Below are 16,678 nucleotides of genomic sequence, written 5' to 3' on the forward strand. Positions count from 1 at the left end.
TTTACAGACCCTCTGTCTGGAAGATCGGTCTAGTATTGTGAGAGGTGTTTTGAACTCTCCCAGTATTATTATGTTGGGATTTATGTGTGACTTCATGACACAAAGCGTTTGATTTATGAAAGTAGCTGCCCCTATGTTTGGGGCATAGATGTTGATTATTGTTATTTCCTCTTGCTGGACTATTCTTTTTACCAGTAAAATGTGACCTTCTTTGTCTCTTCTAATAAGTTTGGGTTTGAAGTCTAACTTGTCTGATATCATAGTTGCTACTCCTGCTTGTCTTCAAGTACCATTAGCATGGATTACCTTGCTCCAGCCCTTTACCTTGAATTTGTTCCTATCTTTACTTGTAAGGTGTGTTTCTTGTAACAGCAGATGGATGGATTCTGGTTTTTAATCCATTTTGCCACTTTATGTCTTTTTATTGGGGAGTTGAGGCCATTTACATTCAGTGTGATTATAGAGAGATAATTTTTAATTCCCAACATTCTCTTATTTCTGTTTGAGATACTGTTTATTCTTCTTTGCTTAGTTGTCTGCTGGATGGAAATTCTTGTTTCTTTGGTTCTGGCGTGTATTACCCATTTCCTCTTTGCAGTTAATCTCCTTGAATATTTTTTCTAGCGCTGGTTTTGAAGACATAAATTCCTTCAGTTCCTGTATGTTATGGAAGCTTCTTATTTCCCCATCTAATTTGATAGAAAGTTTTGCTGGGTAGGAAATTTTTGGCTGGAAGTTGTTTTCTTTCAGAGTTTGGAATATGTTACTCCAAGCCCTTCTGGCTTTCATAACTTGGTTTGGGAAGTCTGGAGTGATTCTAATTGGTTTGCCTCTGAATGTCACGTGGCCTTTTGTTTTTGTTGCCTTTAAGATTCTCTCCTTGGCTTCCACATTAGTCATTTTGACAATTATGTGGCGTGGGGATCCTCTTCTCTGATCCTGTCTAAAGGGAGTTCTATAAGTTTCCTGGACCTGTGTATCGACCTCTTACTCTATGTTTGGAAAATTTTCTGCTATTACTTCCTTGAAGAGATTATTGATCCCTTTGGTTTTACCTTCTTTTCCCTCCTCTATTCCAATTATTCTTAGGTTAGCTCTCTTAAAATGGGCCCATATTTCTTCAATGTCAGATTCCTGCTGTCGGGTTTTTTTTTTTTCTAAATTAGAAACTATGCGTTCATTTTTGGAATTATCATCTTCAAGAAGTGAGATTCTATTCTCCATGTGGTCTAATCTGTTGTTTATACTTTGAATTTAGGCCTTTATTTCAATGATTGCATCCTTTTTTTCTTTGACTCTCTGTGAATTCTTTTCGAAAGTCCTCTATTATTTCTAAAGTTATTTTTCTGATTTGATCTTCTAGAGATCTTTGGATTTTTTTTTGTTATCAGATTCTGATGTTGTGGAGTTGTGGGCATTCACTGCTCCATTGTTATTTCTCTTTCCCATGATTTTGGAAGTTTGTGTCTTCTTTGGTTCTTCCCTGGGTCACTACAAGTTCACTTAAGATGCTCTGGATCTAGAGTCTGTGGTATCTCAGTCACCACTACTCCTTTACTGGGTTGTATCACAAAGTCTCAGACCCAGGGAGTCAATCGAGGCAGCCCAGACTGTGGGGGGTGCCAAGTTGGGCGTTCTTCAGTGGGGAGTTGTGACTATGGTGTGATATCTCTGTCACCGCTACTCCCCCACTGGGTTGCACTGCTAAAATCTCCGACCCAGGGAGACTATCTGCGCAAGTCCCTGGGAGTGCAGTACTAGGATTTCTCCCCTAAGGGATGCAATTTGACTCACGGTTGTTGAGTGTGCTGATGGAGCTGTAGTAAACTCAGTGGATTGGCTGCTGCCGCCACTGGCAATATGGCACCACTGCCACGCCCTCGGCCATGATGCAGAGTATTTCTTCTCAGGTTTTGAGCTCCGCTCTGAGTCTCTGCCAGGTGTGCTGTGCTCGGCCCTTGGGAGCTTTATATGTTTCCTGCGCCGACAAAACTGCTGACTGCCGCCATGCTGTTGAGCACCTGCTCACCTCGGCTCACTGTTTACCCCTCCTCTCTGGAGCCTGGTGGCTGGTTGAGTGCGTTGGTCTTTAGCCGTCTCGTGAACTTGCTGCTGCTGCTGGCAGTAAGGCGCTGCTGTCGCATCCTCGGCCGTGAGGTTGGCATAGTTCTTCTCTGGTTTTGAGCTCCACTGAGTCCCTGCGGGGTGTGCTGATCCTGGCCCTTGGGAGCTTTAGACGCTCCTTGCGCCGAAAAAACTGCTGACTCTATAACTCTTTTAAAAGAACAAAATTCTTAAATATATATTGGGAGATATTCAGGGCTGACTTTAAGGTATGGACCTATGAAGCCACAGCTCTGAAGTACAGGAGTTCTTACTTGTAGTTTGTTGTTTGTTATTTGTTTGTTGATTTTGGAAGCAGGAGGCAAGTGGACAGTAGCTCAGACCAAACGTTGTAAGGGAGAATGAGTTGGGTGTTGTTTTTCCTGTCATTGATAGAAATGTGGAGATATATGAGCGACCTTCCCCACCCCAAGCATCTGTCACAGCCCCCTGTTGCCAAGAAAAATAGAATAGCAGCCATGGTGCCATTTTAAAGTTTCTGCCACCTTAACATAATAAGTAAAGAAATTAGTGAAATTCATTTTAATACCTTTTATTTATCTCAATACATCCCAAATCATATTGGAACATACCATCAATAACAAATATCAGTGAGATATTTTACTTACTGTTATTCTCACTGAGTCTTTGAAATTCTGGAGGGTGTGTGTTTCAGACTTGTAGCCCATCTCCATTTGTTCGTACCAGCCACATTTCAAGCTCTGGCTAGCTGCATGCAGCCTGCTGCTCCGGAATCGGACATCAGAGCCTTTAGTCCTGACTGCCATTTATTAGCTTTATGGGTCAGATCCTTACCTTCTTGACCCTCAGTTTTCCCTTTCCTCCATCTGTAAACTGGGAGCCATAATCTGTACCTCACATGGTATTGCCACAAGGTCACATAAGCGACCAATGTGATTCTTGGTACATGGTGGATACTATTTCATGAATACTGTTGTTCTCAAAATGACTTTCACAGCAACTAACCTGTGAGATCTCGGTGGAGGGCAGCGTATACCTGGCCTCTGAATGCATCTGAGCACAAACTGACCCTGAACTTCTCTCTTTCCCTTCCCTCCATGGAAAGTTCTTTGTCACCAAGGCATCTGAACTTCATTTCCTTCAAGTGTTTCTTGCTCAGAAGCTCCTTCATCAGAGATGTTTTTCCCCAAACAACCTATATGGAAAACAACACCCTTATTTTCAACTCCCCTTATCTGCTTTTCTTTTCTTTAGTGCACTCTTCACGCAGCACAAAATGACCTCTTCCCTCATTTGGAAGCTGGTTCCTCCAAGAGCTCTTGCTTCACAAGTTTCCCCAGACCCTGTTCCTCTACTGGACTTTTTCTTAGTGGCAGTAATGATGGCACATACCTGATGTTAGAATCACTCATGCATAGGTGTGGCTCCCCCATTAGAAGTTGAATCTTGGGAGGGAAACATCTGATTTCACTTTGAAGTGAGTGATACAAGTGATATCTTTTAAAAAGATATGATACAGGTTAAAATCCTGAATCTAACATATAAGAATTCTGAACATGGGGAAATTATTCATTTCTTATCAGTTAGGGATAGCTATATCCACTTTGTGGAATATACCTTGGATAATATCTATTCTAGACTAGATGCTTTGGCTACTACCAAGGGAACAGATAATTTTAAAGCCAAGAACATAATAGGTGATTAACAAATACCAGTCAAGTAACCTTTATATTATCTCAAGTCTTTAGCGCAGTTAGAACTAATGTGGCCTTGTTTTCAGAATAAGGGTAACAGTGCCTGTCATCCTATCTTCTCTGTCAACACTTAGGTAGGTATTAGATGTACTTGTCTTTGATCTAGCCTAACAAAATATTTCTTTATAATAAAAATGCACTTTGTAGAAACTTTCACTTTTATTTTTAATGTGCTGGGAATTATGTTGATTCTAAGTTAACAGAGATATAGTCTGACTTCTTCTAAAAATCACTCACCTCTACTTGCTGAAATTCTGATATATCATACATCCTCCACACAAAGCAGGTTCATACATAGCCACATACACCCACTGTCAAGACAGCCTTGGAGAATGAGAATTCTTAACCAGGAACCAGAAGACAGGCATCCCAATTTGTCTCCCAGGTTATCATCTGTGAAAAGGAACTGGACTAGAGTGGGTTTTCTCAACTTTTCTGTCACTGACACATTGGATTCAACATGTTTTGTTCCAGGGGGCCATCCTGTCAAATGTAAGATGTTCAGCAGCCCTAGCCTGCATTCACCAAGTGATGGTAGCATCCTCTTTGTTGTGACAATCAAAGATGTCAAAGGGGGAGACAAATGGCCCTCAGTTGGGAAACACTGGGGTAGAGCTTCCAAATTCTATCTAATTTTAGGACTTTGCACCCACATATCAGTCTCTTGTGTACAGACACACACACACACACACACACACACACACACACACACACACACATCCATGCCACTGTTCCATTATCACCTCATCTGGTTTCATTTCTGACAGCTCCATGCTCTCAATTTTGCTTCCTTGCAGTCACAGTTAAGTATTCTGTCCCCAGCTTCCACCCACACCCACTTCCAACAGAAATGTGTGGAAGGACTATATGGCTGATTGCTGGTTTTGTCAGTGGGTTGGAGCTGACCTCGTGGGTCTCTGAACCATAGCCCCCAACCCTGCTAACTATGCTGGTGGCCCTGGCAGACAGCCTTGGCAGCTGAAGCTGTTAAGGTCCTGGGCTCAATGTGCATGACTTTGTTTTAGGCTCTGCAAAAAACTTCAGGCCATTGCTGTGCCCAGCCTGCTCCTCTGCACACGTGCCTCTCTCCTCTGCCCTGACAGCTGGGGCTCACAGTGACAAGGGGGATTTTGTTGCAACTCAGGATAAAATAGTACAGTTGGGCAACAGAAAAAAAATTCAGTTGGCCAGAAAATCTACATCTCTTTCTTTCTGATTTTTTCTCTTTTTTAGCTTTACTTCCCTCCCATGTTCAGCTAGAAGAGTCAACAAACAAGACATGATATTTAATCATGTGCATAGATGGTTTTGCAGTTGACAGATTGTATCCTCATCATATTTTTAAATGGTAGCCATTAAAAAAATCCAAGGTCTAGAGAAGAGACATTATTTTTCAGTCACATGGCAAGCCAGGAGGAAAAACAGTTTTGAAAGGTTCTTGCCAGTTCAAAACTGACAGCCCCCTATGAACAAGAGAGACATAGAAACAAAGAAGTATAATATGAGCTAATGAGTGCTGACATTACAGTTAGAAGAAATGAGCAGCCGGAGCTGGGTGGAAGGGACAACACTGCTTTAATGGAATAGCAAAAGGAAATGATTCAGCAGAGTGTGGTGGCACATGCACGTAATCCCTGTACTTGGGAGGTTGAGACAGGAGGATCATAGGTTCAGGTTCAAAGCCAGCTTCAGCAACTTAGTGAGACTCAGCAACCTAGTGAGACATGGCTACAAAAACAAATTAAAATAAAATTGAGTGTGTAGCTCAGAGGCAGAATGCCCCTGGGTTCAATTCAAAGGAAGGAAGGAAGGAAGGAAGGGAGGAAGGAAGGAAGGAAGGAAGGAAAAAGAAAAGTTTTGGTGGCACATTTCTGTAATCCTAGTAATTTGAGTTTGAGACAAGAAGATTGCAGGTTCAGATTCAAGGCTACTTAGTGAGACTTTCAGCAACCTAATGAGACCCTGTTGCAAAAGATTATATTTAAAATAGGATTGGGGCTATAGCCTGAGTTTAATGAATGTGACCTCAGCTGGCTACTGGACAAACAGGACTTACTCCAGCCTAAGAACAAGGTGATCAAAAGTCACTGGTAGCCGAGAATAGGATGACAGCTTCAGTCTCAACCTTCAGGATCATGATCATCCTCCTTGTTATCCATGCCCTTTATTGGGCAGGTACTGTATGACACTAGAGGGAGCACTTTGCATAAATAAGTCATTTAAGTGTCATACTAGTTCCAGGTACAAGTGTTATTATTAGTCACATTTTACAAAGAAGGAACCAGAAATTAACACTCAGAAAAGTTAAATAGCTTTTCTGAAACTCTCTTGTTAGAGTTGACACAACCTAGATTCAAAGTTTCATTTCAATATGGAGTAAGATAAGCTCTTTTAGAAGAGGCAGGGTAAGAGGTACAAACTTATGTGTTAAGCTAGTAAATAGACTAAAGATGAGATAATAAAAATAAAACTTGTAAACTGCCAAAAGGTTAGGCTTGACCTTGTGTTTTCTCTTCTACACTTCCCAGGAGAATCTTCTCCCTAAGCTATCCCTTAGGTACCAGCATTTCTCCAATGCAGCATCACTGTGCTGACACCCCCTCCCCCCAAAAAAAGAGGTGTGCAAGATTCCACCCAAGCCCCTGGCCTTTAATTTCCCCTTTGAATGCCAGTGAACCTGCAGGCTCATAGATAGGTGATTCAGAAATATATTTCTTTGGAATTTGGGAGACATGTGCTGAGCTTGGTAGACACATACTTCAAGCTCTAAAGAATACTTCATTTCCAATGTATATGGCCCAGGTAATCATGATGGTAATCCGTGTGAGACTGTATATTCATCAGGGCATGCAAAATCAACATGTGTGCTCCATGGAGGAGACATATTTGTGTGAGAAGGAACCCTTGTTACTGAGTCCCCATTATGAGAGGCAGGTTGTATGGACAGTAGTTGGGGCAGACTCTTGAGTTCTATCTTCATATCCTTAACTGGCCCTCTGAAATATTTTTGAGCCTTATTTTATTAAAGAACTCATTTCATTCACTCTTCCAACACTTCTTCAGTGAGACAAAGGAGGAAGGTACCATCCTAAGAGATTAAGTACTATGCCCATGCTCACACAGCATATGGGCCCCAAGCAAAGAAAAAGTGTGAGCCCAGATCTCCATGGAGTCTGTGCTTTAACCCACAAATTGTATTGACTTTTGTAAACCTTAACCTCTTCTACTGATAGAAGATGTTATTGGAAAGATATGTTAACATTTTTCCCTCTCCACTGTCTTCCTCCCCTTTCTTCTCTCTTTCTTTCTCCTTTCTCTCTTTTTGGTTCTTTTCTCTACAGGACTCCACAGAATGGAGCAAGAATGAGAGGAAAAAGGCCGGCAGAAAAGCATGAACTGGAGGTTTGTTGAGCTCCTCTACTTCCTGTTTGTATGGGGCCGTATCTCAGTGCAGCCCTCCCACCAGGAGCCAGCTGGGACAGACCAACATGTCTCCAAGGAATTTGATTGGCTTATTTCAGACAGGGGGCCTTTCCACCACTCCAGGAGCTACCTATCCTTTGTGGAAAGACACCGTCAAGGATTTACAACCAGATATAAAATATACAGGTATGACCTAGGCTAACATAGCCCTTACCTTTCATTCCTATCATGCTTTATGGGGCCAGGCATCGTTATGGTCCTTGATGTATGAGAAGTGTCTGGGACAAGAGACTGTCTCTACTACAGGCTTTTTTTATTTTTTAACTTTACATAAGACATTAATAATGATGAGAAGATCAAATAACTAATATTTGGGCATGGGGCTTAACATTTTTATATATATTATCTCTTATAAAGCTTCAAATAATCATCCCATATAGATTTTGGATGCTTTTTCCACTTTGCAATTTAGATCTCATCTAGGTCAAATAATGTGCCTAAAGGCACACCTCAGTATTTCTGTATGCATAGTCCTGGTAATTATCATCAGCCACATGAAAGCAACCACATGAGATATATATAGTATTGTTTTGCAAATGCTGCTAATGTACCCAAGATCCTACCCAAATTTATTCTTGCATTTGGAAAAAAATGTAGAGACACCCACCCAATAAACAAGCTTATTTTGTGCAGGTCTGAACTGGTTCTTGGCTTATTATAATCCTACCCAACTAAAAAAAGATAGCCCTGTACAGGAGAGAAAACTTTTCCTCTCCCCTCTGAAGGTTTAATAAGTGAATCTATCTAATAAACTGACATTAGACAGATTAAGAGGAGGGAAACCATTTTAATTATGTGCATGCACCTGGGAGTCCTATAAAATATGAGATTTGATGAAGGGCCAGATAATTTACATTCCTATGGCATCTTGAGCTACAGAAAAGAATAGGGGCTTTGGGTTTCTGTGGGATTGTGGCAATTCAAGTTGTGGGAAAGAAATGCATGGTAAAAAACAGTTGTCTTGTTATACAAATGAAGCCTCTCTGGTAATACAAGTTGTCTCTCCAAGCAGCTCATTAGAACAATAGGTGATAGTTTGTGTTAAAATCTGTCTGCACTAGTATAGCCTATCTTGGGGGTTGATCTTCTCTGGTTGATGAAATTCCTAAGGGAGGCCTGCATGACAATTGAGTTCCTTTCTGGAGGATGTATCTGTAGGAACTTAAAGAAACTTTAGCAGAAATTCCACCTTGTGGTTTGAGGGAGAAAGAAGGACCAAAGGCAGGAGAGCAGGAGAAGGTCAGAGAGAACTTGGTTCTACTTCATTTCAAAGAAAGAACCCAGTATAAATAAGTGCTAAACTTAGAGGTAGTTTTTTTTTTTTCTTCTGAGTTCTAATAGCCCAAAGTTCTTTGTTCTTTGAAACTAAGATTTTTCACATTTTACTTAATCATGATCTCCTTGATATATCCAAAGCTTTCTATATTCATTCCTCTTTAATTATAAACTATTTGAGATTAAAGGGTAGTCTTGTATTTCTTTTTCACCTAAATTTGAGTGAACACACACACACACACACACACACACACACACTTCTTTATTCATTTTTGGACATCCAGGGTGAATTTTTTCTCTACCATCGCTATCGTAAGCACACAATAAATATTATGCACTTGCACTGGAGAATGCAGAAACTCTCTGGAGCTTTTGTTTAATGTCAAGTAAGAAAGGGCAAACCCTAACATTTCTGGGCCAATTAGAATAAAAGAGCAAAAAAACATGGTGCAAGAGAGAGCCCTGGCTGACAGCAAGGAAGACATGAATTTGAGTCTTAAGTCATCTAAGGGGTTGATATAAAAAGTAGGCAAATCTTCTTTGCACAATCTGTGTTATTATGTACTGGAAATAAGTGACTCATAAAATATCTACGGCCAGTCTCTTCATCTCCACTGAACATTCATATCCTAGTTTGAACCCTTTAAGACCTCATGATGGAGGTCTTAAAGGGTTCAAGAGTTCACAGATGAACTTTTGGGGGGGCATTCTTGAAGAGTAGCAAATAATCAAGAGCTATTTGGGAAAGGCATTTTGGTAATCAAAAGTATGCTCAGATATCACAAAAACACCAGGATTTGGAAGGAAGTTTATTGTATGCATGGGGGAAACCTGACAGGCTGCCTCTGGCAAGCTAGATAAGAGCAGCCCAGTCCTTTGGTGATACAGGTCTAATAGAGCACCCCAGGGGTGAGGGGGTTGAGATTTACAGAGCTATTTTATGCTTAGTCATGGTCACCTGATTTCTGAGAAGCTGATATGGAGGAAGAATCTTAAAATGGCTACACTTATGCCAAGAGGAATAACTGTAAGATTGTAGAAAGCGGGGTGTGCCCCATTAGCATAGAGACATGCTGAGATCCATAATAAGTTACAAGAGGCTTTATTCGTGGGGGGTCAACCCCCAGCCCCCTGCGTGGCCGCGGGGGCCGGTGGCCGGCGGGAGAGTGTCTCCCTCCCTCTCCCAGTCCTCTCTGAACTCTGCTCCCCTTCTTCCGGGGCGGGAGGCCTGGTCCCCCCGGAATCGCAGGCTCCACCTCCTAGCTCTCGGCCCTGCCCCCACTTTACAATAACAAAGGAAAATAAATGTAGAGTAAGTAAGAGCAGGATGAAAGTACAAGAATGAGAAATGAAGGGGCTTTCATTGCTCAAAAGAGAAGAGTATCAGATTTTTTTTAAAGGTATAGTGACTGATTCAAAGAGCTATTTCTTGTAGTTAATAGAGAAACCTCAGCAAAGCTGGAAAAAATGTGTAGGAGAGGAAAATGTCTGAGGTTGATTAATGGAGGAGCTACATGCAAATATGTGTATAAGTATGAATGTAGCCTGGATTCTCATTGATGAGAAAGGGGAGCTGGGGTGAAGGGGAGGGCACCGAGCACTGTGTGAATATATGCCATTGTCAATAATATCCACATAAAAATAAAAATAAAAAATAAAAATAAGCTATCTCTGCGGATAACTCTTCCTAAGTCATCCAAGAGAGTACTTAACTCTTTAGTTTCAAATTTGGTTCTTTAAAATGTCTTCTGGAAGAATGTAGTCACTGATTTTTTTATCATGCATATATAAGCATGGGTGTTCTTGACTGTCTAAAAATGGATGCCACTCTCTGCAATCCTGGTCCTGGAGATAATGTAGCTTTCTGATGTTGGTTTTGAGACATGATGGACATCCAGATAATCTTACGCTGTGTTTTGCGAATTAATAATAATTTCTTGATTTTATGCATGACTTCTTCTTTTGAGGCCTTTAAGGACATGCACACCTGTAACCCCAGTCCTTGGGAGGCTGAGACAGAAGGGTTGTAGGTTCAATAACAGCTTCAGCAAGTAGTGAGACTCTCATTAACCTCATGAGATCCTGTTTCAAAATAAAAATAAAATAGGATTTGGGGTATAGTTGAGAAGTAGAATGTCCTGGATTCAATTTCCACTGTCACCACAAATAAATACACAAATAAATAAAACTTAAGATTGTGATCACTGGAATTCATATTTTTGTCTTAAAGATGATTGGATGAGTGACTTGAACAACATGGTTATGCCAGCAGGAAAAGTTGGAGTTTAGACTAGAAATTAAGTATAAGTCTATAACTATGCTAATGAGTAGACTAGAACTATAGACATCATTTCTTATTTATTGATGTTTTTAACACAAATGGTATTCTTGATGCTATTCTAGACTGTGAAGGTAATGCAGGTCTCAGGGTAAGTAGTCATGATATGTCATGGTGGTGGTTATGTTGAAGTGTTATAAGGGATGTATGGTCCAATAATAGATAATCAAACTGTGTTTGTTATTGCTGTCAAGATAACATATGCTGAAATAGGTACCTTAGATGGAGCCATACGTACAGAATGCTCAAGAGTAGCATTCTTTTATTGAGCACTTTTAATGTTCCAGGAAAGAAATATATTTAGTTTTTACATAATTGGTGAGGTTATTTTAGTCAGAATTCTCACTGTTGTGACCCCAAATACTTGATGACCATAACTTAAGAGTAAGGAAGAATGATTTATTTGTTCACAATTCTGGAGGCATCAGTCCATGTTAGGCCCAGTGACAGGTGATTATCTATCTATCTATCTATCTATCTATCTATCTTTCTATCTATCTATCTATCATCTGTCTCTACATCTATTTCCCAAAGCCACACCCTAGTGACATACTATTCAAGCCATACTGTCACCTACCTTACCACCAAATAAATTCATTTGTACATCAAAATATTTATCTACTGATAAGATTAAAATAACAGTCCTGACTCAAGGTTATCACCTTTGTCCTTTAATACATGAGTTCTTCCAGGCGACATGCTATATCTAAACCATAACAGAGATGAGATGGAAAACCAGGACTTGGGGAGGTTGTGTATATTGCTATGGATCATCCATTCAGGAAGGAGTGGAGCCACAGTCAAAGTGCTGATCTATGTGATTCCAAAACCCTCCTTTCAAACACTGCTAGATGCTCAGCTCCCTACTTCTCCCCAACACTATTATTATTCCAAATCCAGAATGTTTCCAAGCTCTGAAAGGGTTGCTTAAAATATTCTTCATTCCATAGCCGGGCATGGTGGTGCATGCTTGTAATCCCCACACTTGGGAGGCAGAGGCAGGAAGATTGTGCAGGTTCGAAGCCAGCCATGCTGGCTTAAGAGACCCTGTTTTCAAAAGTATAAAATACGTCTGGGAGTGTAGCCTGGAGGTAGAAGGGCTTCCAGGAACCTCAGTACTACCAAAAAAAAATATATTCTTCATTACAATCCGTGAGTAAACCTTTTGGAGGTAATTTGACAGATGTTGAGGGGTACAAGGTAGCTAATGAGGTTGGGAGTCAAGACATCTGAAAACTAATTTCATTTCTCAGGCCATTCTCTTGTGCCATTATGTAAGCTCCCTCCTTTCCTAAGTCTTACTTCCCTCATTTACCAAATAACAGGGTTGACTTAGATCAGTGGTTTTCAACCTGAAATGCTGAGGATGGATTAAAGTAGCCATAGAAACCACTGTAGTGTGGGGAGAAGCCAGAGGGCTGATCAGTTGGGTTCCCTGCCCTTCACTTCCCACATAAAGAAAAGATTTGCATCTGCTTTTGTGCATAGTTTCCACAAATGCTTTATTTTGGATTCTATGGCTTAAAGTTTGCAATCATCCAATAGGCTGATTTCTAATATCCTTTTAGCTCCAAAATTAAATATAAGATTTAACCAAGCTTACTTTGTTAATTAACTGATGCAGTTCAACCAGAAGCAAGGCCCATGGTCATCTACTTATTCCTTCCTTCCTTTATTTAATCTTTAAAAAATTATCAAACACCAGTTAGAAGCTCAGCAATACATTTAGGGCAGATGCTACAATGATGAGTAAAATAAACATGGTCCTTCCTTTCATAGGAGTGGCTGAAATTAATTAAGCATATGCATACACAAATTTGTGTTAATCAGCTTTTCAATCAGACAAAAATGCCCAAGAAAAGCAACTTAAAAGAGGTTCATGGCTCATAGTTTCAGAGGATTGTCTGTTGTCTGCCTACTCCATTTCTCTGGTTCTATGATAAGGCAAGACATCATGTTATAAAGACATGGCACAGGAAAGCTTCTCAGCTCATGACAGCTGGACAGGGGAGATATAGAGATGAGAGGGAGATGAGATAGAGAGAGAGAGTGGGAGAGAGAGAGGGAGAGAGGGAGGGAGGGGGAGAGAGAGAGGGAGAGAGTGGGAGAGAGAGAGGGAGAGAGAGAGGGAGAGAGGGAGGGAGGGGGAGAGAGAGAGAGGGAGAGAGTGGGAGAGAGAGAGGGAGAGAGGGAGGGAGGAGGGAGGGAGAGAGAGAGAAGAGAGAGAGGGAGAGAGAGAGGGAGGGGGAGGGAGGGAGAGAGAGAGAGAGGGAGAGAGGGAGGGAGAGAGAGAGAGGGAGGGAGAGAGAGAGGGAGAGAGAGAGAGAGAGAGAGAGAGAGAGAGAAGAGAGAGAGAGAGAGAAGAGAAGAAAAGAGAGAGAGAAAGAAGAGAAGAGAGAGAAGAGAGAGAAGAGAGAGAGAGGGAGAAGAAAATAAGGTGTAGGAAAAAGTCTTCAAGACCACACTGCCAGTGACCCACCTCCTCCTGTCATGCTTCCCTGCCTACAGTTGATACATAGTAGTCAATTCAAATTATTAACTATTTAAGAGATGTTAATTCATCCATGAGCTTAGATCCTGTATGATACAGTCATTTCCTAAAAGCTTCAACTCCGGAACATTGCTACATTACCTAACACATAAGCTTTTGGAGGTTACACCAGATATAAGGAATGCCACATTTATATACTAATAAGTGCTGCAAAGGAAAAAATGCAGGGCTGCATAACTGAGAAATCATAAACACCACCAACATTTATTAGCACTTTCAATGTGCAAGGTCCTTCTTAATCTAAACGTAGAAACACATGCATCCAGGCTGGAGCCCAGGGTGATTTGAAAGCTTCAAAAAGAAACTGGAGGGAAGACTCCTCTTCTTTCTTAAATAGGTGAGGCCATTTCTTTCTCTTGCATATGCAAACCGAGGTTGGCTTCAGCTCACAGAGTCCTGGTGAGGGGTTACTATCAGTGGTAATGACCTTGTAAGCTGAATCTCAGCAGAGGCTCCCTTCCTTGGTGCTCCACAAGCCAAGAAATAACAAACAGTGGTTTAGACGCATGAGGTACACACATTGCCACTTGAGATGGCTTGAGCTGAGACAGGCTTGAACTAATGTTGACTAAGTCATGCTTGAGGTGGGAAAGGCCAAGGGAAGTCAAGCAAAGTGTGTGTGTGTGTGTGTGTGTGTGTGTGTGTGTGTGTGTGTGTTGATTTACTGGAAATTGAATCTAAGGTACTTCTACCACTGAGCTACACTCCAGCCTTATTATATTTTTATTTTGATAAAGGGTCTCTCTACGTCTCTCAGACTAGCCTCAAACATCATGGATTCTCCTGTCTCAGCCTTCTTATCCCTGGAATTACAGGTATGCATGCTCCATCATCCCTAGCTATGTTTTTCTCTTTAATCTGCCAGCATGCGGTGGTAGCACTATTGACCTCGGAGTCAGGGAACTTGTATGCTAGCTAGTTCGCCTGCCTTCTTTCTGCATGATTTTGAAGTAGAACTTTTTCTAGTCTCTGTAACCTCATTTGTAAACTGTGAGAGCTAGCTGAGTTGATCTCTAAAGTTTGTCATATATAAAAGCCCGTGGTTCTTTGAGATAGTGTGATTTTAAAATGAAGCATATCCTATTGGGGTGGACTTTGGGTTTGGAGTAAGGAGACTCAGGTTTTGTTGGATTTAATTCTCTTTTCAGCTATCTGTCTGTCTGTCTGTCTCTCTCTCTCGGTAGTTCATTCATATAGCATTCAGTAATTTACAAATTTATCAGTTTAGTATTTAACAGACAGTTATAGTCTGTAAACTGTACTATTATTTATTGATACAGAGATTATGACAAAATAATAAAGCAGACACACATATACAAATACACAAATATTCCCACCCACAAATCACAACCCCTCTTTAAGAGGGGAGCCTGGAGTTGGAGGTGAAGCATAGAGAGAAACAAAGTAAATAAACAATCAGTCATCAGTAACCCCTCCGATACTCTCTAGAAAGAGACAGTTGTATCTGTCATACCAATAAGTCTAAATGCCATACAGCTTGTGTGAGAATGTTTTCTGTAATGTAAATTATATTTTGTTTCAATTATTTTACTAGAGTTCTAAATTATCATTTTAATTTAACAAATCTAGTAATTTATTTTTACTTTCTGTTAGGCCATTTAGATATTAGTCTTTAACTACTACCAGCCATACTATGAGGGAAATACTGTTATTTTTCCTTTTATAAGTGAAAAACCTAAAGCACTTTACGGCCAAGTAAGTTGCCCACATTAGACAGCTGGAAAATGGCAGAGCTGAGAATCAAATGTAAGCACTTAGCTGGTTGTGGTGCTGTGTGCCTGCAATCCTAATACTTGGGAGGCTGAGACAAGAGCATCACGGGTTTGAGGCCAAGGTGTGTGATAACATAGGAAAACCTTGTTTCAAAATTAAAAAAAAAATAATAACTAGGGCTTAAGTTCAGAGTTAGAACACCCTTGGGGTCAATCTCTACTACCACCAAAAGAAAAGAAAAGAAAGAAAAACATAAGCACCTAAGACTACAGCATGAGCCTTTACATGCTGTTGTTATTGCCTAGTTCTTGAGTGACTTGAATTATCACTGAATTCTGAGACTTCCCTTGACTATGAGCAAGTAGCAACCTCTCTAAGACTCACTCAGTTTTCTCATTGGTATAGTGGATATGACATGAAATATCTGTGATGGTTTGGTGTAAAAATAGCTTGCGTCTCAAGGATCTAGAGCTTGGAATTTTTTCAGACCTTCATATATATGAGCTCCCTTCTCCATTCTAGACACTGGGTGTATTACTAAAAATTACTTATCATGATGAATTTTTTAAACTTTTATTGCTGCACTGTAATTATACATCATAGTGTGGTTCAAAGTGGTACATAAATACATGCGTACATTGTTCAGCATATTTTCCTCTGTATCCTACCCTGCTCTTTCTTTCTCCACCTTATTTAACTGGTCCTTTCCTCAAACTTTTCATTTCTTATGAAAACTTAAAAGCCAGTTTGGACTGAAGGTGTTTTCTTTATTCCTATTGCCTTTTGTGTTTTATTTCCTATTAATATTTTCTTGACTTTAAGATAATCAGTAGTTGCCACGTATTTTGAAATTATTTCAAAAGTAGAGTTAATATGAGAATTATGGTTGTTAGTGTAAATGGGGTCAAAGAAAACACAGCCCAACAGAATGAATCCTTCAAGGAGGCAACTGACCTGGGAGTAGAGGCTATGAGAGTCAGGAGCCCACCTCCTTACAGGCTAGGGTCTTTTTATGGGCAAAGAGGGGGACAGTGGTACAGGAGTAGTCTTATGAGCACTGGTTGGTGTGCTATTGGCCAGGTCATCTCGGGGCAGGGCAGTGATCAGGGGGCATTTTTCTTTCTTTGTCCCTTTGTTCTCAGCTCTTCTTCAGCAAGGCCCCATGGTTAGACCTCACAGTGGCCACAGTAAAAGCATTGTGGGCTTTGGTTCTGGAGAGTCAGAGTAGAGGAGAGGTAAAGATGGTTACTATGCCACATGAGGTGAATTTGCATTGGGTGGTTTCCCTGTGGGTTGCAAAGCAAGCAGTTTGTGGGTTATATGGCATCTTACTTTGAGCTTGAAATATATACCTGAAAGTTGAGTATAAATCAAACGTTGGTAAACCAAGTATAATTACTTGCCTGTATTGTTTTTGTATTTCAGAATTGTATGAATCTCTGTACTGATGTTCTTTAT

At 40.6% G+C, this 16,678-nt stretch overlaps 1 protein-coding gene across 1 annotated transcript in view; it reads left to right on the forward strand.

The window, feature by feature from the left end:
- Positions 1 to 7,230: 7,230 nt before the first annotated feature.
- The window catches only part of BRINP1 (BMP/retinoic acid inducible neural specific 1), a gene marked incomplete at both ends in the record, with an annotated part of 143,267 nt that continues 133,819 nt past the window's right edge, over positions 7,231 to 16,678 (forward strand). Inside the window, one exon of the mRNA XM_080709307.1 lies at positions 7,231 to 7,448. Coding sequence (XP_080565433.1) covers positions 7,231 to 7,448 — 218 coding nt within the window. The remainder of the gene's footprint in view (positions 7,449 to 16,678) is intronic.

This window comes from Muscardinus avellanarius, assembly GCF_963383645.1.
Source record: "Muscardinus avellanarius genome assembly, chromosome: 13".
In the NCBI taxonomy this organism is placed as follows: Eukaryota; Metazoa; Chordata; class Mammalia; order Rodentia; family Gliridae; genus Muscardinus; species Muscardinus avellanarius.